At 52.7% G+C, this 24166-nt stretch overlaps 11 protein-coding genes across 11 annotated transcripts; 6 read left to right on the forward strand and 5 right to left on the reverse strand.

The window, feature by feature from the left end:
• Window positions 1-372: 372 nt before the first annotated feature.
• N7539_007751 (uncharacterized protein) lies at window positions 373-1137 on the forward strand (the record flags this gene model as incomplete). The annotated part of the gene is made up of 2 exons (XM_056937352.1): window positions 373-922; window positions 1013-1137. 2 exons carry the CDS (start codon window positions 373-375, stop codon window positions 1135-1137), a joined length of 675 nt encoding a protein of 224 aa, XP_056787217.1.
• Window positions 1138-2540: 1403 nt separating this feature from the next.
• On the forward strand, window positions 2541-4348 carry N7539_007752 (pepsin-like aspartic protease; the record flags this gene model as incomplete). Its single annotated transcript, XM_056937353.1, has 2 exons — window positions 2541-2871; window positions 3009-4348. 2 exons carry the CDS (start codon window positions 2541-2543, stop codon window positions 4346-4348), a joined length of 1671 nt encoding a protein of 556 aa, XP_056787218.1.
• A 387-nt stretch (window positions 4349-4735) lies between these two features.
• On the reverse strand, window positions 4736-6503 carry N7539_007753 (General alpha-glucoside permease; the record flags this gene model as incomplete). Its single annotated transcript, XM_056937354.1, has 3 exons — window positions 4736-5596; window positions 5658-5872; window positions 5927-6503. 3 exons carry the CDS (start codon window positions 6501-6503, stop codon window positions 4736-4738), a joined length of 1653 nt encoding a protein of 550 aa, XP_056787219.1.
• A 2232-nt stretch (window positions 6504-8735) lies between these two features.
• Window positions 8736-9786, reverse strand: N7539_007754 (uncharacterized protein; the record flags this gene model as incomplete). The annotated part of the gene is made up of 2 exons (XM_056937355.1): window positions 8736-9566; window positions 9628-9786. The coding sequence occupies 2 exons, from the start codon at window positions 9784-9786 to the stop codon at window positions 8736-8738; spliced, it is 990 nt and encodes a 329-aa protein (XP_056787220.1).
• Window positions 9787-10614: 828 nt separating this feature from the next.
• N7539_007755 (uncharacterized protein) lies at window positions 10615-10803 on the reverse strand (the record flags this gene model as incomplete). The annotated part of the gene is made up of 1 exon (XM_056937356.1): window positions 10615-10803. One exon carries the CDS (start codon window positions 10801-10803, stop codon window positions 10615-10617), a length of 189 nt encoding a protein of 62 aa, XP_056787221.1.
• An 11-nt stretch (window positions 10804-10814) lies between these two features.
• Window positions 10815-11682, forward strand: N7539_007756 (uncharacterized protein; the record flags this gene model as incomplete). The annotated part of the gene is made up of 2 exons (XM_056937357.1): window positions 10815-11388; window positions 11516-11682. The coding sequence occupies 2 exons, from the start codon at window positions 10815-10817 to the stop codon at window positions 11680-11682; spliced, it is 741 nt and encodes a 246-aa protein (XP_056787222.1).
• A 670-nt stretch (window positions 11683-12352) lies between these two features.
• chsA (uncharacterized protein) lies at window positions 12353-15467 on the reverse strand (the record flags this gene model as incomplete). The annotated part of the gene is made up of 4 exons (XM_056937358.1): window positions 12353-12367; window positions 12436-12954; window positions 13036-15072; window positions 15141-15467. The coding sequence occupies 4 exons, from the start codon at window positions 15465-15467 to the stop codon at window positions 12353-12355; spliced, it is 2898 nt and encodes a 965-aa protein (XP_056787223.1).
• A 2568-nt stretch (window positions 15468-18035) lies between these two features.
• ltpA (tyrosine protein phosphatase LTP1) lies at window positions 18036-18521 on the forward strand (the record flags this gene model as incomplete). The annotated part of the gene is made up of 1 exon (XM_056937359.1): window positions 18036-18521. The coding sequence occupies one exon, from the start codon at window positions 18036-18038 to the stop codon at window positions 18519-18521; it is 486 nt and encodes a 161-aa protein (XP_056787224.1).
• Window positions 18522-18826: 305 nt separating this feature from the next.
• On the reverse strand, window positions 18827-19564 carry N7539_007759 (demethoxyubiquinone hydroxylase family protein; the record flags this gene model as incomplete). The annotated part of the gene is made up of 1 exon (XM_056937360.1): window positions 18827-19564. The coding sequence occupies one exon, from the start codon at window positions 19562-19564 to the stop codon at window positions 18827-18829; it is 738 nt and encodes a 245-aa protein (XP_056787225.1).
• Window positions 19565-20059: 495 nt separating this feature from the next.
• N7539_007760 (RNA polymerase-associated protein) lies at window positions 20060-22070 on the forward strand (the record flags this gene model as incomplete). Its single annotated transcript, XM_056937361.1, has 3 exons — window positions 20060-20277; window positions 20356-21238; window positions 21297-22070. The coding sequence occupies 3 exons, from the start codon at window positions 20060-20062 to the stop codon at window positions 22068-22070; spliced, it is 1875 nt and encodes a 624-aa protein (XP_056787226.1).
• A 669-nt stretch (window positions 22071-22739) lies between these two features.
• On the forward strand, window positions 22740-23888 carry N7539_007761 (uncharacterized protein; the record flags this gene model as incomplete). Its single annotated transcript, XM_056937362.1, has 1 exon — window positions 22740-23888. One exon carries the CDS (start codon window positions 22740-22742, stop codon window positions 23886-23888), a length of 1149 nt encoding a protein of 382 aa, XP_056787227.1.
• Between the last annotated feature and the right edge of the window lie 278 nt (window positions 23889-24166).

A 24166-nucleotide genomic window follows, 5' to 3' on the forward strand; every position in this document is an offset into this window, starting at 1 on the left:
AAAAAAAGGTGAGAATGAGGGAGCGGACTTTGCTATGGAGCAAGTGAAGCCGGATAGCATGACCTGAAACTTGCTACTTCTTCACTGGGCGCCATGACTGCATAAATAGTGCTTATAGTGTTGCAGCCTCCTACGCAAATCGAGGGGTCGTAATTCAGTGGGGGCCATGGGTGCACAGTCGATAAATAGAGACTCGTCTTCATCGACTGTTCAACACCACTCCAAACTCATCACCCTCTTTTTCGCTCCAATTACCCTCCCAGCTTGGCTATCACTCTTGCTTTCAGAAACCCCGACTCAAAAATTTCTCGTATCATTTCACTTCACACGACGATTCACCTCTTTTTGTTTTCTACACAAACTCCAGACCCAATGACGACGAGCCAAGTTGCCCCTCAGCCTCTCCGCATTGGGGTGCTGCTGGTCAACTGCGTGCAGTTGTTGGACCTGGCAGCCTTGGATCTGCTGTTCATGACGAGTCCCGAATGGCTCGCGGATATCAACATGCCTCAGGAGATTCTGGACATGGGCCGTCCCTGTAAGATCTACTATATCACGCGCGAGGGACCCAATACGCATGCGCCGGTTACCTGCCAACTCTCCATCCAAGTCACCCACTCCCTCGAAGACGCGGCCGTCGCTCCCGGTGCGCTGGATATCCTCTTCGTGCCTGGTCCTCCTCCGCGCGTCATGCCGCCCGCCGAGGAGTACTTGGAGTATACTCGCCAGCACAATTCGGCTGGGACCACGATCATGACCGTGTGCACGGGGGCTCTGGTCGCCGCACATGCCGGTATCACCAAGGGCCGTGTCGCCACGGCGCCTCGGTTCCTAATTGAGAATGTGAAAAAGGCGTTTCCGGAAGCCAAGGTCTGGGATGAGACGTTGCGAGTGACTCGCGATGGGAATCTCTGGATGTCTGGTACGTACATTATTTGCGCGCTGCTTTTCTGGCTTGCTTCCCCATGACATTTTCTGGCAAGCTCTAATCATTCGAGGTCGGCGTTACTAGGTGGTGTCACTAATGGCCATGATCTGGTGGCCGAATACATTCGTATGCACTATCCGGAGCCGGTGGTTAATGTCGTACTTGGCACTGCAGATGTGGCGCCGCGTGCTCTCAAGTACGATGCATGAGAACCTCGGCCATGCGCCGTCTGCTTCTTCTCGGAGTGAACATTTTCGCGCAGACTATTTCCGAGCGTCCGCAGTTCGATCTGATGATTCCAGGAGCAGAATCGGACGATTTCACCTGGCGATTGTCTCCAGCTGGACTGAGGGGAGTGGTCAAGTAGATATTCAGTTCCGGTCAGCAGGAAAACCAATTTGTTTGGGAGCAGGAGAAAGGGCCGAGACTCGGTCGATGTTTATACAATATATGAATGTACTGTCTGTGCGTCTTTGATCGACCCGATTGACATCCCGAGTAGCATTGTGGAACGCTAGATGGGCAATCGCGATCCGCCAGCGGGCGTGTAGTTGGTAGCAAGGGTGAATCTTTGTTGCAGCCTTGTATCGGCGGCAGTGAGCGCAACCGAGTCATGGTGTCAAGAGTCTTGTCTACCGACTAAAGTGCATTGTAAAAGCCATGGTACTGCGATTACCTGATTCGAGAAGTCTACTGATGTACCCAGCAGAAGACCTTCACTCCACCACCATACAAGATACCAAGTGAGATCCGACCACGGCGACATCATTAGCAGAGTTGTATCAATAGACCGGACTCTGTAGTTCTGTAGATCTCCATCGGATGATCGGAGTCTTGACTCAATTTCGATCCGTTCACAACGAAAAAACTCCGCAGAGTAAAGTGGATTGTACCGTGAATCTGATCTCTTTTCTTTGCAACACGGCTACCGGCCCGACCCACTCGGTGGAGACCAAATCCGAACCGAAACCGCCCCCAATTTTCTCCTTCTCTCGCACTCTCTCTCTCTCTCTCTCTTCTGAGACCAGCTGGATGACTGGACCCTCTGCGTCGGAAACATGGCCAAGAGAGACAAGCCTCCGGTTCGTGGGCCGTCTCATTGGGCACCATGAGATCGTGGCCCCCCCGCTGACCGATTTGCTAGTCTCAGGAGTCCCCAGGACGAGGAGTCTGAGTGGTTCACCACACAATGTTTCAAGGTACGCTCTGGTCGCTTCGTAATTAGCGACCGGGGCACCGCCGCTGGTCCGAAAACCCATCGCAGGCTGCATCTTTGGAGCCGGGCGCTTAACGACCTCCTGGATTTTTTCTGGGCCGGGGTCTCTGTAAATATTTCAGCCGCAATCTGACTCACGGGAGACAGGTCATTTCTCCTCGTTTCCTTCTTCAGTGAAGTTGCTCGTTTTCTAGCATTGCATGAACAGGTAGACGGCTATCGGGGTTCTTTTGGGGTTTGGATTTTCCATACTTGTACAGCTTGAAGAGATCGGCAGCCACATCGGGGGAAGTTGCAAAGTCGAGCATAAGAAAGTTTAAGCAACTGCAGCGCCACACTTTGCGCAGAGAACTCTTTCGGTTCGGAAATCTTGTTCATCTACTATTCCCCGACATCATGGCGTGGTGGACTGCGTCGATCCCCCACAGCTGCACACAGCTCCTCCTGCTCGCTCAGTGCGCTCTCCTCACAGCCACACCGGTAGTCGCCGAGCCGCAGGTGGTATCACTGCCAATCTATCGAAATGAACGTCGCTCGATCGTCAAGCGTGACACGATCACGGCCAACCTCAGAAATGATTACTACGACGGCATGTTCTGGATCAATGCGACGGTGGGCACGCCGGGACAGCTCGTGCAGCTGCAGATCGACACGGGCAGTAGTGATATCTGGATGATGGGCAAGTGGCCTTGTCTGGAACTTGGTGATCAATGTCTGGGTGGTTCCTGTGAGTTTTCTTCTCGTTCCAAATTGGGTTCGGAGCGAGCTCAGAGACTCATATTCCTTCAATATGGCTGGCTGGATGTTTCGTGTATTGTACGTTGAAGGATAGCTGTGACTGACGTCGGATGTTGGATCATCTAGATGACGAAATGAGTTCATCGACTAGCACGGTTCTGGACCGTAACGGTTTCACCATCGGCTATGTGGACGGCTCCGGCGTCGAGGGAGACTATGTCAGGGACGACTTCTCCATCGGCGGTGTCAGAGTCCAAGGTATGACTCTTGCTGTGGCGACGCGAGTCAAGGACATCGGTACTGGTGTGATGGGCATTGGATTTGAATCGGACGAGTCCATCGCTGCCTATGGCAGCAAGCCCTATAAGAACCTGGTCGACAGGATGGTTGAGCAAGGACTTATCAAGTCTCGCTCGTACAGTCTGTGGCTGAATGATATCAGTGAGTTGTCTCTTTGCTCGGAGGATTCTCCCCTCCCCAATGTGACTCTTTATACTGGCATCCCGGGAGAAACAAATCATGATCAGACTAATGAAGGAAAACCCTCCACAGACGCCCAGACCGGCAACGTCCTTTTCGGCGGCTACGACACTGCCAAATTCCACGGCGATCTCGTCGCCATGAAAGTCCAACCAGACGCCCAATCAGGCCGTATCACCTCCATGACCGTCGCGTGGACCTCACTCTCCGTGACCGATCCCACGCACGGCAACAAACTCCTCACCTCCAAATCCTTCGCCCTCCCCGCCGTGCTCGACTCCGGCACAACCCTCACCTACGTGCCCCAAGATCTCTACGACGAACTCGCCTCCTTCGCCAACGTCGTCTCCTACGAGGGCTCCGACACGGGCTTCGTCGACTGCAACGATGTCAACCAGTACAACGGCACTCTGGACTTTGGCTTCGGGGGGCCCAACGGCCCCGTCATCTCCGTGCTCTTCTCCGAAATGGTCTTCCCCTTTGTCGATTCCATGGGAACTCAGCAGAGATTCAAAAACGGGCACCCAGCATGCTCCTTCGGCATTGCCCCCGCCCCCAACAACAACCAGATTCTGTTCGGCGACACTTTCCTCCGCTCAGCATACGTGGTCTATGATCTCGAGCGCAAAGAAATCGCCATCGCCAAGACCAACTTCAACAGCCAGGACTCCAACGTCGTCGAGATCAGCCCCGCCAATTCCACCGCCACGCCCACTTGGAAATTCGTCGACGCGGTCACAGTCGCGCAGACGGGGACGGTGGTGCCTGAGCGTCCGGGGGGAATCGCCTCCTCGTCCATCTTGTCTTCGAGCCATTCGTACACGGGGACGGGCATCGGTTTCCATATGCCCACCGCGACGACCACGAGCACAAGTAAACATAATGCTGCTGTGCCGGGGAGGGCGATAGGTTCGGGATTGCTGGTTCCTGTGGGAATTAGTGTGATTTCTGCATTCGCGGGCGCTGGATTGCTTTTTGCGCGGTAGATTCTGATTATGGGAAATGACTGGGTGATTAGTGTATTCTTGAGTGGGAGAAGATATGTGAACTGAGCACGTAAGGAATATATAGGCAGCTTAGGATTACCTTTTCAAGTTGCTCCAGTTTGGCAATGTTACTACAAAGTTAGATGCACTTCAGTCTTACATCTACATACATTTACCTAGGGACTTTTCAATCGTCCATCAAAATGATATTCAACAAGGATACCAAGATCAACAAAAGTCGAAACTGAAACGTCAAGATTGAAATAATACATGATCAGTCATAAATGCATGCTGCAAATCATAAACACCCGCCAACTTGATAGACAAGCCCCAACCAAAAACCCCCCTTAACCTTGGTTTCCACCCTAACCATACCTACATGTCCTCTCATAAGTCCCGCTCCGTATGTCCCGTAAACACATCGACCTTGGTCTTTGCGAAATTCCGCGCACTAACCCTCTTCTCAAACAACATATCCAACTCTGCAAAAGTCCGGCCCGCGGGCTCGGGGACTCGGAAATAGACATATACAATGCACATCGCGCAGCATCCTGCCCAGAACAAGCCCGCAAAATTACCCCATGCCCAAGCGCCCGGGTTCAACATGTACGGGGTGATGACGCTGCAGAAGATGTTCGCAATGATGTAGAGGATTCTGCCGAGAGCAACGGTCTTGATCTGCAATCGGCGGGTGGACAGTTCCGAGACGAGCGAGTAGCAGACTGAGCCAACGGAGAGCTGGTAGCAGAGGGCCCAGCCGATCATCATGCTTCCCGTTGCCATTGCGCTTTCGGTCTTGTGCGCTGCGGGCACGAGGCCGAGTAGACCCATTGCCAGGAGCATGATGAAGAGGCCGCAGAGGCCGTATAGGTAGAGCGATCGGCGGCCGATTCCAGCGCTCATCAGGAACCAGGAGCCGAAGACCCCGGCCATGTTAATGCCGTATTGTCCGAGGGCAAATGAATAGGCGGTTGTTGATGGTAGACCGGCCTGCTGGAGGAAGTAGGAGGAGTAGCTGGAGAAAGAGTTTCCGCTGAGATTCTGAATCGCCCAGACCATGCAGATGATTTCCGTCCGGCGGAGATCAGTGCCTCGGAAGCAATCGAGATATGTGGCGTCGTGGGAGATGGACTCTTCCAGGGCGTTGGTGTGCACCATCATGGCGATGGTCTCGTCGGCGTTAAAGTCGGTCTCGCGGTTCAGGCTGGTGAGACGCAACAGGGCCCTTTTGGCTTCGTCGAGTCGGCCCTTGCGGACTAGCCACCAGGGGGGATTCGGGGGCGAAGCAGATTGCGATCATGAGAGGGACGGGCCACATCCATTGAATAGCGTAGGGAATTCGATACGCCCATTCGTCTGTGCGATTGACCATGGATTTGATCACGCCGAGACCGACAGCCTGGCCCATGCCCCAGCAAAAGTTGACATAGGTGGTGAGATATCCACGCAGAGCGACGGGGCAGACCTGCAAGCGAGAAGAAACGGTCAGATTTTTGGCTTCTTCAGACAAGAACCAGTGCAGATCTGTGCACAATCAGTAGGACGGGGGGATAGAATGAGATCAGAGACATACCTCACTAGCATAAGTGATGGTCAAAGTTTGGAACACCCCCCACGGAATACCAGCCAAGATTTCCGCAACCAAGAGCACCTCGACACTCGGTGCCGTAAAGAAGATAGCAATGAAGCCCGTCAAGCTGAGCAAACATGCAAGAATGGTATACCGATAACCAATCTTCTCGGAAATGAATCCATTCAGAAGCAGACCGATGATCTCTCCCACGTTGACACCGTTGCTCAGCCCCGACTGCCACGAGGCCGGTACTTGCCAGCTCCCATCCGGTAATTGCTGACCATATTTCTCGTTGAACTGAGCAAAGCTGTAGAATGTCGATAGAAGACAGACGTCATAACCCTCCATGGCAATGCAGGTGGAGATGGTCAGACTCCATGCGACGGCTTTGGGGTATAGTTTCAGTCCCTGCCACAGGGTCATCTTGTGTTCTTTCTCTGTGGCAATTCGGGCATTCTCAAGAAGACTCGACTCGTCTTTCTTGCCCATCTCGATGTGAACGGCACTGGCCTCCATCTTTTCGGTCATGGAGACGGCGTGCGCATCGAGCGATTTGGTGTTGGGGTCTTCGTAAGCAGCCATGGTGAGGCGGCACTCAGGTAGAAAGCTGCAGAGAAACGCTTTCAAACTGCAGTTCCTCCCTCCACTCAGTAGTGGGAAAAGTCACGATATTTGTACGCATGTTGCCCCGGACTGGTTCCATGATCGTCTCCACTTTCCCCAGATCCTGCCTCCGCGAGACCCCTCAGTCGATGTGGGGGAACCCCGTCTTTCCCGGGGACAAAACTGGGTGACATGAAAACCAGCACATGAAATCGAGTCAGATGTCGTCAATCCGGGACTGACAGACCTGCAGAGGTCAAGAAACCCAGCCACTAGCAGTCTGTGCAATGACTGATCGTGTAAATTCACCCAACACGACGGGACCCCCCTATAGTCCACCTTCTGCGCTCGCCTTTCCGTAATCGCTTTTGCGTGAATCAATCGTCGAGCCCGTCGGAGACTCAATTCCGATGGTCGGCATCTGAGGTGCCCAAGACGAGGGTTCTTTCTAGCCGCTGCCGAATCAAAGCCGACTTGCCGTCCCCCGGGTGGGTTGTTCAACCTTATTTCATTCAAACTTTGGGAGTCCGTGGGGGCTCCTCTTGGAAATTGGATTCCGAGAGCCAAGACCGGGCGAGGGTCAGGGCTTGGTCCAAGCAACCAGGCCAGAATTTTGGTCAAGGTTCGTGTCAGAGTCGAGACAGGGTCAGAACAGAGTGCCTGCGAAGACATGGAGTCGCTGCAGATGAAGCGGTCATGGTAGAACGGTCAGGTTGCCGCGTCTATGCGTAGTGGACATGTCCGATTGGGGATGCGATCTTCCGACTCACCACCGTCACATGCTGACAGCAGGGAGAGTATATATGGCGATCAACGTGCATCCTACGTGTCACATCAATGTAAGTGATCGAGTCCCTCAACAGACTTGAAACTGATTCAGGCTTGCTGGGCCTGAATCGAGCAGACCTCGTTCAGTTCAGATTCTCAAGTCGTTCGGTCCGCTTTCAGTCTGTCCTCCCGCGTGGAGGCAAGGCAATGAAATCGCAACATGGCTTGTATATCTGCGCTCAGAATCTGCTTGGTATCTAGATTAGCATTTTCATCAGTGCTTGGATCCACACTGAGACTTACCTTTGTCTCGTGACTGTCGTTCCTTCACAGACAAGCGCCATCCACGCTGACCAGCTCTGTAACACCGTAACACCATCTATCTAAAGATGCACGGCCATGAGGTATTCTGTAAGCCATCTTCTAGGCTTCCTGCAACAAACTGTGTCCTTGACTTCCCTGGTGGCGTCTTTCTCCGTCTTCACGATGATGCCAAACATGGTGTAGGAACGGTATGTCGTGATGACACGTGTCTGTCGTATGCCGTCTCACAAAGTAGGCGAGGATGTCGGGACAAGATTGATAGTCGATGGTGAGCCATTTAACAAGGAGGGACAAGCGAGAGATTGCATTGATGCATAGGGAACACGCTCTAGGTGCCAGGGTGGACGTTGTGACGGGTGTTGGTGATATAGCAACATAGACCAGTATATCCATCGTCGTAAGCAGTGCAGTCAGTCCTAAGGTAGTCTCGCTCGATGGAATTCACATTCACAATGCTAGCTTATTTCACCGTCAAGCTCCCGTTTCTGGCTGACTGCTCCTTCATGATGGAGTAAATGGGATCCCCATTCAGCAGCCAGTCCCTATGGTGAAGTGGGAGGGGCCCCCGACGGGGGGCTTCTCTTGCTTGTCCGATAGAACCCAGAAAGACTCCGTGTACAGTGTCTCATATTCCTTCTGGGCAGGACATTCCACAGGTACCTACTTGGCCCTGGGTACCTCGGCGTCAAGGGGCTGGCTGGCTGGGTGGGTGGGCAGCCAGCTTGGTGGACGCACCAAGCTGCGGATTTTTTTGATGATTTTTTATGGGAACTGTCTCACGATGATCAATCTCATTTCTAGACTTAGTATGAAGAATCAATGCATCAATATTCATGTGAGATGGTGGGGGGTTAGGAGGTGCTTGTAGAATCATGGGCTTTGTCAGATGTATTCTCTACTTCTGGGGGATGTAGATATCTCGATCCTGGAAGTACCTGAGCATCGAGAGACCTCAGGGAGAGGTCCTGTGGTGACAGGAAGGTCTTGGGTTCAAATCCAGCAGGAGACGCTGATTTCAGTTTCATTTCTTTTGAACCAAAGGTCTCCAATGGCAAACATTCTGCCGACACTCATCCTACAGCACCAAAGAAAGACATTGCAAAAGGCCTGCCCCAAACATCACTGCAACCACGCACTCACAGCATCTTGCATCGCCTCCTGAAGCCAGTCCTCCTCGAACCTCGCCGGAGCATCATATCCATGCTCTCCGTCCCTGACCACCAGCGTGACCCGTCCTCTTCCTTGCTCATTCAACCGTCCCGCAAGCACCTGCTGGGCTCGCGCCACAAACCGTTCACTATCTCTCAGCGGCACCACACTATCATGTCGACCGTGCAACACGACAAGACCACCGCGTGGGACCTTCAAATCGGACTGTTCCACCTTGAGGATGGGATACAAAACACTGGGGGGAATAGTCTCAGCGCCACGCTCATACAGCCTCGACAAATACCCATGCTGAATGGCACCCAGCATGAAATCCACTCGATTCTGGGACGTCAGGGATGATACGGCGGTGCCCAGCGCGATCGAGTCGAGGGTGCCTTGGACCAGAGTCTCGGGAATATCTAGTCCGAATGGAGGGTTGGCACGCGGCTGCGTAAAAGTCTCTGCGTTCAACGCCACCGCTGGGTACGCGGCCGACGCTGCTCGAATTTGATCCGGATACGTCAGCGCCAGATGCACGCTCAGCAGACCACCGGCTGATTCACCCGTCACGAAGATACGATTCAGGTCGATCGCAGTCGGTGGGGTGTGAGCGGCGAGAATCTCTCTCAGAGGGGATGATTGCAGCCAAGTCCAGAAATCGGCCATGTCGGCGAAGATGTCGAAGCTTGTGGCTTCGGGCATCAGTCGGTAGTTGGGACTGATGATCACGGCGTTCTTTTGAAGAGCGAGGTCGGAGACCCAGTGAGGCCACCAGTCCATGTACAAGGAATCCCCCATCATCTGGGACAAAGTTAGTCCAATCTTGCCTTGCGGATGCTACAGATGAGCTGTTGATGCATACCAGACCCCCACCGTGAACACGGACGATCAACGGTCTTGGGCCGGAGTGTTCCGTGCGAGGGATCAAGATGTCTGCCCGAATAGCATGGTCCCCGATGTGCTTGTAGTTGGCCTGGATGATTTCGAAGCCGTCGAGTTTGGGGTCTGAAGGGATAGACATTGTGAAGAGAGTGTGGATATGGAAGAGGTTCCCCCAGGGGATTCAGTTCTCTTGAGGCTGAAGTCAGGACACGACAGAGAAGAGGAAGTAATGCTTTGCCATTCCATCCTGAATGTCGAGGACGAACACCATCGTTAAATAGACCACAGATGCTCCACACATCATGTCTCTCCTTCCCCGGCCTCGTGGCCTGTCGGGTCAATTCGCGAGTGCTTAGAAATCTACCGCTGAGAACCTCCTCCGAGACGCGGGCGACGGTGCTGTTGGCGACTCGAAAGCTTGTGCGAGACCCCTGCTCTTCGCTACGGCCTCCAACTTGAAAGTGCCCGCAGTGTGTCAGCGCATCGGTAGCGTCAGATATCATTCCATTTTGGCGGAGATGGAGTAAGCTTGGTCTTCGCAAGGGCCAATCGTTGACCGCATCATACGCTGGGGTTCTTTTCTAGCGGAAACTCTTTCCAGGTACACCCGGGGAAGCTCTTCAAGCGCTGAGATGGGAGTCGATTTGTCAGGAAAGAGATGTGAGGATGCGAGTGGACAAGGTCCGGTTTCACTTGCAGTAAGCGATCGGACACTACCGCTGTCGGGCTTCGGACACTTTTGTTTTCCTCAAAGCGAGCATATCTTTGACTATATACTCCATGTTCGGTGAGCTGGGCTACAGAAACATCCGTCATCCTCTCCAACTCTCCGACAGCCACCACCTCTGCGGGACGCTCGGGCCAACCAACGCCCCGATGGAGGACGGGGAGGATTGTTGTAAGTTATAACCATTGACAAGGACACCTAGATAGCCTCGGGCATCCTACTATTACAATCAGCAGTGTGTCAATGCCAGTCTGACAGTGGTACCATTCGAGTCCCAAACGGAGCCAGGACACCAGTCAAAGCGCAATCGCCGCCCGTATACTCCTCGCCTTCGATCCCGACATCCACGTTCACGTCCACACTGACACTCCCACTCCCACTCGCACTCGCACTTCTCCCGGCCTCACCCATCGTCCCCGTATCTTCCATCGCTATTTCAAATGGATCCAGACGCCTCACTGCCCACCGACTCATCCCCGTCCGTCTTCAACTACGTGCTTTCCTTCCTCCTGGTCGGCGTCGCATGGGGCTTCACCACGCCGTTTATCCGGCGCGCAGCAGCGGACTTTAACGCGCGTCAGGAGAAACAGAAGCAAGCCTCGCTGTCTGGTCCAACTTCCAGAGACTCATTGGGCCGTGGCCGATCAAGCACACATACCGACACTCGCGCCGGAAATGGGACGGAGGAAGAGCAGGGCCCGGACTTGTTGCCCGTCTCCGAGGCCGAGGGTCGGCCTCCTCATGCGGACGTGATTGATTTCGGCGAGGGAGTGAGACGGAGGAGTGGGAGTAGTCAGTGGGAGGAGGGAGAGGAGCCGGAGCAGGAGCAGAGAAATGGTGATATTCCTACGCCGGCGTGGATGCAAAGTCCTTCGCGGCAGTCGTGGTTACGAGCAAAGATGGTCTCGGTCTTTTGGACGGTGGTCAATCTGCTTCGGACACCGGCTTATTCTGTGCCGTTGGTTGTTAACTTGACGGGGAGTATTTGGTTCTTCTTGTTGGTTGGGAAGCATGGTATGTTACCTTTTATTTTTTCTCTATCAGTTTGACTCTGAATCATGGGTCTCCCGGGATTGAGGCCAGCATATATGCTACCCTGGAAGTAGTCGTGGCTGACCGAGGTTTGCGCCTCGTCATCTAGAACTCTCTCTCACGGTTCCACTTGCGAATTCAAGTGCCTTTTTGTTCACCGTTCTTGGAGAGTGGTATGTCGAACGCAAGGTGATTGCCAAGGAGACGTGGTTGGGCCTGATTCTGGTCCTGGGGGGCATTGCGCTCTGTGTGCATTCGAAGAATCAGACCGGATGATTCGCCATCCACGGTCCTGTCTCTGAGCACGGGATTGTGTGCCCAGCCGGGAACCTCGACATTTAGAGAGAATGCCCTGGGCAGGGCGAACTTGTACAGATGAATAATTGCATTGTAGCACATAGAGAACTCTGGTACATACCAGCAGTGTGTGATGGCATCGTATCATATGGATAGAGATCGCTTGTATATACCAGCAGTATGTGATTTCACTCCTCGGAAAAAGTATTAAACAGAACCCAAGATAGATTGTGAGACCCGGCCTCCACCAGAAGTGCCTCGGAAATTTCTCCGATGCTCATCAACAGGCCAGGCATCTGCACGGCTAAATACACAACAATGATCAAGGTCTGCGAAAAATAGAGAACAAAAAAGGCAACAACAGTAAAATCATTTCATCACATGTATAATACATGGCCCAGTCCATTTTTCGCCCAACCTCCCAATAACCTCCATCATCCTCATATGTATCATATCAAATTCCGATAAAAGAGCGGACCCGCCGAGAAGTATCAATGGAAAATCATACAACGCTTCATTCCAACACTGAACATGTGGGGGTTGGGGAGAGAATACACGACATAAAAACAAATTGACACAAGTCGCGGAGCAATGCTGAATGAAGGCACGACAGTCGGTCCAAATATGAAAGATAAGGAATGCGAAACCATCAAACGCCTCGGAACTGTAGTCACGGAGTCAGTTTGTGTGGCGGGCAGGATAAAGCTACTCTCTAGAAAAGCATGTACTTACCATGCGAACCACCAAGAACCACATAGCCCCAGCAAACTTAAACATGGACAAGCCAGCCACAGACCAAAGCACAACTTCCATGTAGATCAAGGATCGCTGGCTCTGAGTATAGTCCTGGTTGGTGCTACTCGTCTTTGTCGTGTTGTCAAAGGTCTCTAATCCGGCAGCACTCAAGACGACAGCTCCAAGGGCAAAGTTACAAAAGACCCATGCCAACACAACGGCACTTCGAAAGCCCTTGTAGTAGTCGGCCTGTCGGTCCTCCTCGGAAACGGTCTGCACTTCTTTGGGAGGCTTGGTGGCAAACTTGGCCAGCTCCGCCTCGTACTGCGCGTTGAGATCTCCGTCGTCCTGAGGGATGTTGACGTCGACTTTACCGCCAGGCTTTAACGTGGCGGAAGGCAATTTCTCGGCTTTGTCGTCACCCTTGGTACCCCACGTGATATCGTGGGTGTTACAAAAGGCATAAATGTTGAGCACGTTGATATAAGTCGGGGTGAGGAGGATGTATTGAATGAACTGGAACACACACACACACACACACACACACGAATGTTAGCGATCTCGGGGGCATATTTTGAGAATGGATATGAAACATACCGACGTGAACATGTGCCACGGGTCCATGAAGATGAACGAGGCAACAAACCACATCACATACGTCGAACCAAGGGACACAATGATCGAGAAGAAGGTCTTGTTGGTAAACAGCTCGCTGACTGAAAAGTGATTGGAGGACGCTTCCTTCTGTATGGACTTCACCGTGACAAAGACTGCCGCGAATGACAGATACAGCATGATGAAGATCCAGAAGTATACCATGGTCATGTAGAACTTGTTCGACCCGCCAGGCCGATTACCCAGCGCCAGCACGAAACAAGTGACGAGTGTCGCAAGGTAGAGCCATTCAAAGACAATACCAAGAATCTTACCAGCAGTGCCGAGAAGTTCGTCGCTGCCCAAGTAGGTCGTAAGGATGTGAAAGACGAGGAAGAAGTTGCCGATACCAAACCAGGCAAAGATCATCGCAATGGTTTGGTAGATAAATTCAATCATCAACATGAATTTGCGAAGGAAACTGTGATCACTGCGGAAAATCTGGTAGAAATGGGCGATGGCGTAGACAGCAGCGAAGAAACTGCCATTCAGCCAACGTCGCCGTTGGAGGATGAACTCGGCCATGCGATCCGGCACGTCAGTCTCACCCGTGGAGTTCTTGACATACTGCAGCAGCCAGCGACACTTGCGTTTGGACACGATTTCGAAGCACAGGATACGATCCTCGGCCAGGTACATATTAGCCGTGAAGATGCCAGCGTTGGCACCGTGCATCTTCTCTCCCAGGAAGTATCTCTCGAGCGGACCTTGTCCGTTCTTGTCATTTTGAAGAGCCACGAAGCGGTAGGCTGAGAACGCACCGGGCAAGACCGTGATGAAGCCGAATGCAGATTCCAGCGGTTTATCAAGGATGTTGCTCAGCTTATACTCAAAGTTCTGTCCTGCCACAAGCGGGTTGAGTAGTTTCTTGCCATGTGACAGCATGACTTTGATCTCTCCACACGCGCCACCACACATCGGCTCTACGTCGAATGCCTTCCACAGTTGATAGATCGAGTCTCTTCCGGGCTTGGTACCCGCGTCCAGGAGTACGCAAATATTGGGATCGAGCACTCGACCGAAGGCCTGGAAGAACCAGCGATGCGAGTTGATCTTCTTTTGATTCTTCTCTTTCAAACAGAAAATCATCTGCACGGGAGGACCGGAGCGCGGCTTCAGGTGAACCTGCGTACCCTTGACTTCCAAGCCCACCTGAGTGGTATATTCGTAGATATGCGCCGTCACATCCTTTCCATTCACCTGCTGCTTGGCGATCCCATCCTGGTAGACACCCAGGCCCGCGAGGACGGCTCGGGTTCGGGGGTTGATCTTGGCACGACCATCACTGATGACGCAGACGACGATCTTCTTCCACGCATCCTTGCCCCAGGTTTTACTACTGGTGCGCGAGCACATATGATCAATATTCTTGAACACTCCCGACATGGTGCGTGCGAACAAAAAGTCATCCTCATTGTACATGGTCACCACGATGAAGAGTTCGGTATGGCGCGGTTTGGCGAACAACTTCTGTCGCAGAGTGAATCGCTCCTCGAAAAAGTCCGCCGGATCGCAGGTCGCGGCCGAATACCGCATATGAGTGAACTCGTCACGGCCGGGGGGCTCGGCATGGGGCACCTGGCTGAGCAATCGAGGGGCAATGGGACAATCGAGCACGAGATTGCCGTTAAACAGCTGCACTTCCTTGACGGTCTTCCATCGCTTGATGGGCGCAGGACTGGGTGTGGGCCGTGGCTCGTCCTGGTATTGGGCATCGTAGGGATCGGGTCCAAACGGATCGTTTGTCTGCAGCATAGGCACATTCACATCGTAAGGGGTCTGGCCGCCCTCCGGATACTGGCCCAGGTCATAATCATCGTGGGGGGTTGGTGTGGGTTCGTAAGGTTGGGTGTAATAGGCGTCATGGTGAGCTTCTGGGTCGACAGTATAGTGTTGGGAGAAACCGTAGGGTTGGACCTCATTGTGGGCTTCGTAGACTTCATGGTGACCGTACGAGTTGTGGACGTTCTCCACCGAGTACTGCAGTGGTGTGGAGGGTCCCATTAGCGATGTGTCGCATGGCGCCTTGATTGCTAGATCCAACTCACCGTGGGTTGCTCCGCCAGACGATCGCTCGATGGAATGGGCAAGTGGCCCGGAGGACCGTAAGGATTGTCATGCAGCTGATAGCTGTCCAGTGGTCGGCCGGGGGACGGTGTGCGATTGTCGTAGTGGGTAATGGGAGCTCGTTCGGGAGAGCGATGCTCGTCCCCGAAGGGATCTGAAGCCGACATGTCAGGCTCTGCCATTGCGTCTCTTGCTCGCCAAACCTCTCGCACCGCAAAGTGATTGACGGGTGGGCTCTCGCGACGTGTCGCGATCACAGTATCAGACGGAAGGGCAGCCGTAGACTTACCGACACGATTATAGGCCATCTTCTTTGACACTTGCGCCGCAGGTGAGATTCCACGTAGAAAACCCGCGCTGCAGGTGGCTAGTCGGTGGGAAGAAAAGAACAGTCAGTCGGTCGGGTATTCAAGGTCAATGGTGCAACCCGCATGCCGGAGTGAAAAGAAGGAAGACTCACAAGGCCAAACACGGACCCGAAACCCTGCTCGACGTTTCACCCGTCAAAAGAATCAAATTCCAGGTGACAATTGACAAGTCTACTGGACTTTGTGAAATCCAGGAATGAACGTTGACTGTCAGATGAGTCTGGCCACCGAGCAACCCAGGTGAATCTTCTGGGTGAATTACTCGTTCTCCTTGAGGAGGGTGCAGGAGGTCAGAATGGCATGCCACGATCTCACCCTCTTCTTGTTTGGGTGTTTACGAGGCCTTCCCAGCCGATGGCCGCGATGACGGCAAAGGTGGGCAACAGACAAATCAGAGTTTCGAGCGCAGACCCGCAACTCCCCGTGTGGATGAACCGTCGAGTTGCCGCACTGGAGTGTGGCTTGTATACGACGGATCGGACTACGGCCGTACGGCGTAGGTGTAACTGTGTATCGACAGTTAAGGGCTGTGTTTGAGTGTCGGACAAGGTGAGAGCTGGATCCAAGCCACAAGAAGGTATAGAGAAGAAACGTCAGTACAATGCACGAGATCCCCATAATTCCACCGACTTTGCTGTACCTGAATACCTCGACCCGTGGCGCGGTGCAGAATGCAAATCCCGTGACTCCAGCGAGTCACTGGAGCACAGCATCAGCCCCAAACGCAGCGCGGCTGGTCTCCACTGAGGAACTCGTCACTGGGCCAACAACAGGCACGGGGGAGCCATCCACGCTGCTCGACATTTTCCCTTAGTCGCAGCTTACTTGTGTATCTTGCTGACTGCGCCCCTTGACACTGTGGCGGGGTCAAAGTAGTCTATCCACGGATCTAATCTCCAGGCTCCTTCCATGATCTGGCAGAGGATGGGAAGTACCAGCATAACCATGGTGGAACCAAAATTCGGTACTTCTGAGAGGGTCATAATCCTTGTGTGTACTGTGTCGCTGTGTACCAATTGTTGTTAATTCTGGACGCTGGTAGTCTGGTACTACTACAGTCCTATGGTACCGATGTTTCTTTTTTTAGTCACCATACATGTCCCCGTGCTGATGATGTATACAAAAATTGAGATGGTCTCCATGGCCTTGAATTTTCATCTAACGAAAAGAAGAAAAATCATTCTATTCCCTCACTTCCTCAGTTCTTTGATGTGACATTCTTGGGTTTTTTGTCACTGACGCTAACTCAGTCTTGAATAATGTCGGGCGGTTGGCAGCTCTAACGCTTAAGAATGCTGCTACTGCATGATCATATCCCTCTTAGACGTGGCAAGCCCGCATTACACGCGGCATCAGGGAACGGTGCTGCCTACTAGGAAATACATGTACTCGGTACTTTCTTACTTAGTAGGAAGTTCCTACCTACGCTAAGTGACTGCACGTATCCAGATCACAGGCACCATAACTTAGAATAACCTTTGATCAGTACGTAGGTGATTCTATGAATAGAACTACATCTTCGATTTCCTAACTCCCCGGACCGAGATCTTGATGACTGCATAACCACCTGCAGGATGCATGATAATCAGTACCGCTAGATATAGGATTCGCCCATCTGAATCAATCAAGTATCCCAGCAGCCAGCCTTATGACTGTTGCTATGCATATACTATTTTATTGCTAGTCGGTTAATAAGCCGAAGGGTCAGTTAATATAGCTAGAGGTTAGCGACCGTGGTAGGACGAGAGTAGGAATTCACAGTACTGAACTATACAATATATACTACTATATGATTCTGTTATGACGGGATCATCCATGAATGGACCAGGTTTCTGTGTTTTCTGTGATTGGCTTCTCACAGTAACAGTATATTTCGGAGGGGACAATTCGATCCAGTATCCTGGGTTGAAGTGAATGATTATCTTTGGCCCCTTGAGCAGGGTTCTTGGAGAAGATGTTAAGAATGGACAACAGCTTGTATCCCATACGAAGGTTCATACTGCTCACTTTCAATGTCCAAGACACCTCAGTACTGCACCACTATAAGTGGTGAGTACACTTGTCCGGTATTAAGTCTATTCCAATGCTTCCCAAAAATGGCCGCCGAACAAAAGCTTAGAAGACCGATGACGACAGGGCTGCTATCGATAACAGACTTCCAAAAAAAGATCCCCACCAACAGGCGGTCTTGAACCCTCATATGCGTCCATCTCGAGATTTTCCAAATCAACCTATTGTCTGGTTGTATCACGCTCGTTAGCTTCGATTTCCCTGATAATCATACTCCAACCATGGCATCCGAATCGTCATCACAGCGCCCAGTCAACGTTCTATTCGTCTGCCTAGGCAACATCTGTTCGTAACCGCGTCCTCCTGCGCCCCCCTTCTCCCCCCCCCCGCCAACGCCAAGGCGCTCGCTGTCCACGCAAATCAGCCCCGTTACCTACCATGTCGGTTGATCTCTCGTATGCCAGCTGACGCGCAACCCCCTCACCAGGCCGATCCACCATGGCAGAGGGAGTCTTCCGCAATGTCGCCCAGTCCCACGATGTGATCGGCCAGATCGATTCCGCAGGCACAGCTGCCTACCACGCCGGCGAAAGCCCCGATAGTCGCACAATGGCCACCCTGCGCCGCCACGGGATCACAAATTACAAGCACGCTGCTCGCAAGGTCACCAAGGATGACTTTTTGAAATTTGACTATCTCCTGGGAATGGACCAGTCCAATCTGCAGGATTTGCTTGATATGCGGGACTCCGTCGTCGCGGGCCTGCGACGCAAAGCGAGCACACCCGGCGACGATGTGCGAGTCGCGGAGGTTCGACTCTTTGGTGATTTCGGCAGAGGTGGGAAATTGCATGCCCGTGTCGGGGGAGGGGAAGTGGTTGAGGATCCCTACTATGGCGGCGCCAATGGGTTTGAAGAGGTCTACAAGCAAGTTGTGCGATTCTCCGAAAGCTTCGTCGATCACCTCGAGAGTCAGAAGCAGTAGATTGCCCCTCATCAAACTGAGATATGTTGGTGTGCCGATAGAGCACACTTGAAGGGCTGCATTTGCAATTTGAAGCGGTGTACATAGATGCCCTACGACTACACGATGCTTTACATAGAATGTGCGATGAACTGTATGAAATGGCGGACCCGAATACCATGCGCATAGCTCCTGTCTTGTTCTGATGAGATCTCAATTTTGTACAGTGGAGTACCTAGGATACAGGCTTCATAATGACTATAATACACATTATTGTAGGACAGGAAAGAGTCAACCAGCATACTAGAGTTGAGCTACCACTCAGCTTAGATTTTCTCGCTGATCTTGATAGCGGTTCGACAACCCAGCCGAATCACATCGACGAGCGGATCGTATGGCTTGGCCTCCTTGGCATCATTGGCCACAGCGTGATCGAGATGCTCCAACTCCTCATCGCGGATACGACGGAATATCCCCAGCATTTCCTTCAACTCATCATCCAGTTCTTCCCCCCGCCGCTCGGCGTCGGCTTCCCAGGAGAGAATCTCCCGCACTTGATCGTTGTAATGTGTCCCGATCTCCGTCTCAACTGCTTCGGTGCATGCCATGGCCGCCTCCCGACCTAGAGCGGCTGTGGACCAACCGAGGAATGTGGCCGCAGCGTGCCAGACCGGATACATCGCTGTTGGGCGGATCTCGTGCTTCGCCACTAGTTGATTGAACGTCTTCAAATGACCAGCCTCTTGTTCGTACATGTGTTTCATCAAAGGTCGAAGATGAGGATGTGACCGTACCACCTGCGGTGTTTGCGCTTTGTAGATCAATGTGGCGGCAATCTCCCCGGCTTGATTGACTCGCAGAGCACTCTCAAGATATTCTCGCTGTTGCTTGCTGAGGATATATCGAGGCTTCGGTGACGGAGCGGACTCATGAGTAGAAGCGCAGCGGCGCTGGCGTTGACGGGTGTGTGGAGCCAAAAAATCAAGATATAGCGGACAAGATGATGCCCTCATGCAGCGCCGAAGCTGTGCAATTGATGAATGTCGCAGAGCCAAGCTTTCCATTGTGGTATGCCACATGAGCGATCAGTGTAGATTGCGGCATTGTAGAGGGATGCATCGGAGCTGCCGTCAGACGCCACTTGCGGAACAATGTTCAGCCGTCAGCCGCGCGCTTATTGTGAACGTCATGCGCCGACGGCTAAGGCCATATATCGAAGGCCAATGTCATCCCTTTTGAGTCTTTCTGCCTGTCGCATAAGCTTCACAAGCCGTCGAACGGCGTCGCGCACTCAGATCAGTGAGGTCATCGAGCAGTCATTGTATCGAGTCAATATATCCAGAGGGAAACGGATATACAACCAAAGTCACTCTCAGGAGAGATTTTGATCGGGCAAACAAAAGAAAAAACAATCAAGTCGTTATCGCCTCTCAAGGTGGACTTGCAGAGGGCTCTCTGAAGAGCAAACAAATCGAGATCACGGGCACACGAGACCCAGGCAGACGCGCTCCAAAAGCAAGCACGCCGCGATAGGCAAACAATCACACCAGGCTGTCAACATGGCGGACGATTTGGACGCGGAGCTCCTGGCTCTTGCTGGTGACTCTGAGGAAGAGCAAACACCTCCCCCTCAAGACAACTTCTCGCAACATTCTCCTTCTTCCTCCAACAACTTCTCACATCACGAACACTCACCCGACATTCTAAGCCCCAAAGGCCATTTTCAATCTACTCGACACGGAAAAAATCATCACACAGACGAGGAAGACGGTGAAATGTCAGTTTCTTCTTGCTCGCCCATTATCTGTTGTAGGAAAGAGACGAACTTCTTGCTAACTTGGCACCACGAAAGCAGCTCTGAAGCAGAATCGCAAACTTCTCTCCGGTCAGCTTCGATGTTGGAATCGGACTCTGAAGATGATGAACTTACTGACAATGAAGACAAGCCAATCTTCCCATACGAAAAGCTCTACTACTCTGCCGTAGAAAAGGAAGAAATCGCGGCCATGCCCGAGATCAAGCGTGAAGAGCTCCTGACCGAGCGTGCCCAGCAGGTCGACCGTCACAATCAGGATCTCGCTTTGCGTCGTCTCCTAGCCTCACGTGGTCGCGAGGAGTCTCGTGCTGCCGCCAAGCGTAAGGCCGGGACCGCTGGCCTCGATGAGGCGCAGCGCAAGAGCTCGCGTCAGAAGACCACTCTGGGTGGCCGCAAAGTTGGCGAGACCTCCGGTGCCATGGAGGCCTACAAGCGCCAGCGTGAGCAGAAGGGCAAGCGAGTTGAGGCCCGCCGCCGTGACACTGCGCAGTCGCGTCGCCGAAGCTCCCAAGGATCCCGACGTGGCTCTGGAAGCTCCCAGCGAAGCGCTGGAGCAGACAGTGACCTTGTGCTTGACAATCGTCGCTCTCCATCTCCTCCTAAGGAGGACCTCCCCGCCACTCTGCGTGAAATAAATCGCGCACGGGTTGGTCGAAGCAACTTCGCCCAAGTTTGCTTCACTCCTGGCTTTGAAGAGTTGATCCCCGGTTGCTACACCCGTCTCAGTATTGGACCTGACCCCCAGACTGGCGAGAATGTGTACCGCATGTGCTTGATCAAGAGCATCACCACCGGCAAGCCTTACGCCATTGAAGGAATGAATGGTCGTAACTTCGTTACCGATCAATATGCCAAGCTTTCTCACGGAAACGCTGTTCGCGAGTGGCCATTTATCCTGTGCTCCAACTCTCCCTTCACTGAGGTACGTAGTGTTTCCTTGAAATTCTGATCGGAAACGACGAGTTAACCCTTATCCAAAGGCCGAGTTCAATCGTTACCAAAAGACTCTGGAAGTTGAGAAAGCAGGCACGATGCCTACCCAGAGCCAGGTGGCTGCCAAGGTTGCGGATATCAACCGCCTCATCAACTACCAGTTCACTCCTGCTGAGATGACTGTCAAGCTGCGACGATCCGGTGTTCTCACCCGTGACGAGAACATTATCCGTCGTGCTGAACTTGAGCGTCGAATCAAGGCCGCCGAAGACGATGAGAATGATGAGCTCGTTGAGAAGCTTCAGAAGGAACTGGAGGAGGTCAAGGGTCCCAAGCTGGCTTTCGGAACTTCGCTGACCCCACAACGCCCCAAGAACGAGTTGCCCTCCGACATTGAACGTGTTGCGCAGATCAATCGTCGCAACCGAAAGCTCAACTACGAGAACGGACGTCGTGCCGAGCTTCAGGAGCGAGCTGCTGCCCGCAAGAACGCAGCTGCTGTTGCCCGTGGTGAAGCCGCTCCCGATCCCTTCATGCGAGTTCGCACCGTTGCCAAGACGTTCCATGACATGTCTGGCCAAGATAAGGGTGCTTCCATCTCCGAGGATGCTACTGCTGCTGCGGCGGCGGCGGCGGCGGCGGCGGCGTCTCCCGAAAAGCCCAAGGAAGAGACCAAGCCATCTATTCTGGCCAAGGTCTTGGCTAAGAGACCCAAGGGCGGCTTCAAGATCCGATATGCTCCTCAGCCCATTGAGATCTTGCGCGCCTATTGTGAAGAATGGGCCGATGAGATGAGTTTCTTGAATGATCTCGACCCTTAGATCCTGCGGCCTTAATGTTGTCCTTCTAAGCTGCCTGGTTCTCTTTTTTGTCTTTCTTCGTTCGGAAGAAATCGACCGTCGGACTGGGTATGTACTTTAGTATGGCGCTGATTCTTTTCTTATTCTCAAGCAGCCCGGCCTTGTCTTTCTTCACCAGGAAGAAATTGACGTTTGTACCGGGCATGCATTTCAAATTCGTTTCTCTTAGTTAGCGTTCCTTTTTTGACCTGGATCTGATCTCGTCTCCTCTATTCCATGTGGCAACATCTGTCACATTGGCAAAAGGATCTTTGCGGCGTTCTTTGTGATGACTCTACGGCGAACAGCGTCTTTGCAATGGGTTTGTTGTACCCTCGGAATGGAGCTTCATAATGGTTCTCTGTGTTGCGCAAATCTCGAAAAAAGACAAAACAAAATGTCTCATATGAAACATGATCTTCATTCTGATTAAGATTGACTGTCATTATTTCCAAGTAAACAGTAGTTCAAGTCGATAGACGGATCCACCCTTGAGAACCACGACAAGAAAACACCCGCGACCAACAACTTACTACATTCACAGATTGAGTAAGGAGTAGGAACCGTTGTTCTACGTCATAATCGGTGTCGATAACCAAAACAACACCAATCCAGCACCTACGCTCAAGCACCAGAACGGGAGCATCGACCATGCCACCCAGCACATCCATCGCCACCAGAGCCCGCACACTAAGCCAGACCCCCCTCCGTCACCAGCACCGGCATCTCCATCAACACCGCAACCGTCCAGCTCGCACCCTCCTCCTCACCTTCGACGCCTTTGAAACACTCTTCTACCCGTGTCCGCCCGTCCCAGATCAATATGCCGCAATCGGTCACTCCTTCGGCCTTTCCAAAGCGCTAGTCACGCCGTCCAGACTCAAGGCTGCGTTTAAACACGCCTTTCAGACGCAGACCGCACGGTATCCGAATTATGGGCGCGCGGACGTGTTGCGCGGACGGTATGCGGGGCCAAGACAGTGGTGGGAGGAGGTGATTCGGAGGAGTTTTGCGACGGTGTTGGCGGAGGAAGTGAATGGAGATTCGTCCTCTGCGTCCACGTCCACGTCTACATCGCGTCGCGGTGATCTGGAGCTTCCTAGTGGAATGATCGAGAAGTTGTTGGACCGCTTCATGGGGGACGGAGGTTATAGGCTGTACGATGACGTTTTGCCGTTTTTCGCAAAGATGCGCGACCTGCGAGCGAGTGACTCGTCGGACGTGCAATCCAAAACGAAACTCCCCTTTGACCGAATTGTCCTTGGCGTGATATCGAACTCGGATGATCGCGTTCCCGAGGTCCTCAAGTCGTTGGGGCTTCGGGTCGGGCGTACGCGTGCCGATGTAGATCGATCCAGTACGGCATTACCTGGTTTCGAGGAGCAGGAAGATGCGGAGAATCAGCACCAGCCTTGGGCTGATTCTGGGCTCGCGGACGTTCTGTCGGACGTTGACCTGGATCTGGTGATTACGAGCTATGAGGCCGGGGCCGAGAAACCAGATCGATTGATATATGATGTTGCAAAGCGGCAGGCGCGGAGGTTTGTACAACACCAGGATCGCGGGCTTGAGTCACGATCTGGTGTTACGGGTATGGAGGGAGAGGAATCTGACGGCTGGACTTGTGTGCATGTCGGAGACGATTTCAAGAAAGATTATGCGGGGGCTGTTGATGCGGGCTGGAAGAGTTATCTTCTGCAGCGTGATGGTGATGCAGAAGATTCGGCTACTACTATTCAATCCCTGATGGCATTGTATGAGAAGCTGGACTTGAACGTTTGCTATAAGCAAAGTATTTGACGCCACACCGGGGCATGCACCCGATGAAGCAAACTGCACAATAACATGGTAAATAGCTTTTACAGGGGGAGGCTCTCCATTGACCACTTGGGGTTGTATAGAGTGTTCGAAACCAATAATTGACAGTATGACATGAGAAGAACCTTGAGAAGCCCAATACGCCGGAAAATGAGCATCCCCATGAAATGAAACATGAGCGACTCCAAGCCAACCCAAGATCCCAACGCCTAGTCAGAGGAAAGGAAAGAAAAAAAGACATCATAAACCTCAAAGCTATC

Source organism: Penicillium diatomitis (assembly GCF_028827545.1).
Source record: "Penicillium diatomitis strain IBT 30728 chromosome Unknown utg000011l_segment0_segment0, whole genome shotgun sequence".
NCBI lineage: Eukaryota > Fungi > Ascomycota > Eurotiomycetes > Eurotiales > Aspergillaceae > Penicillium > Penicillium diatomitis.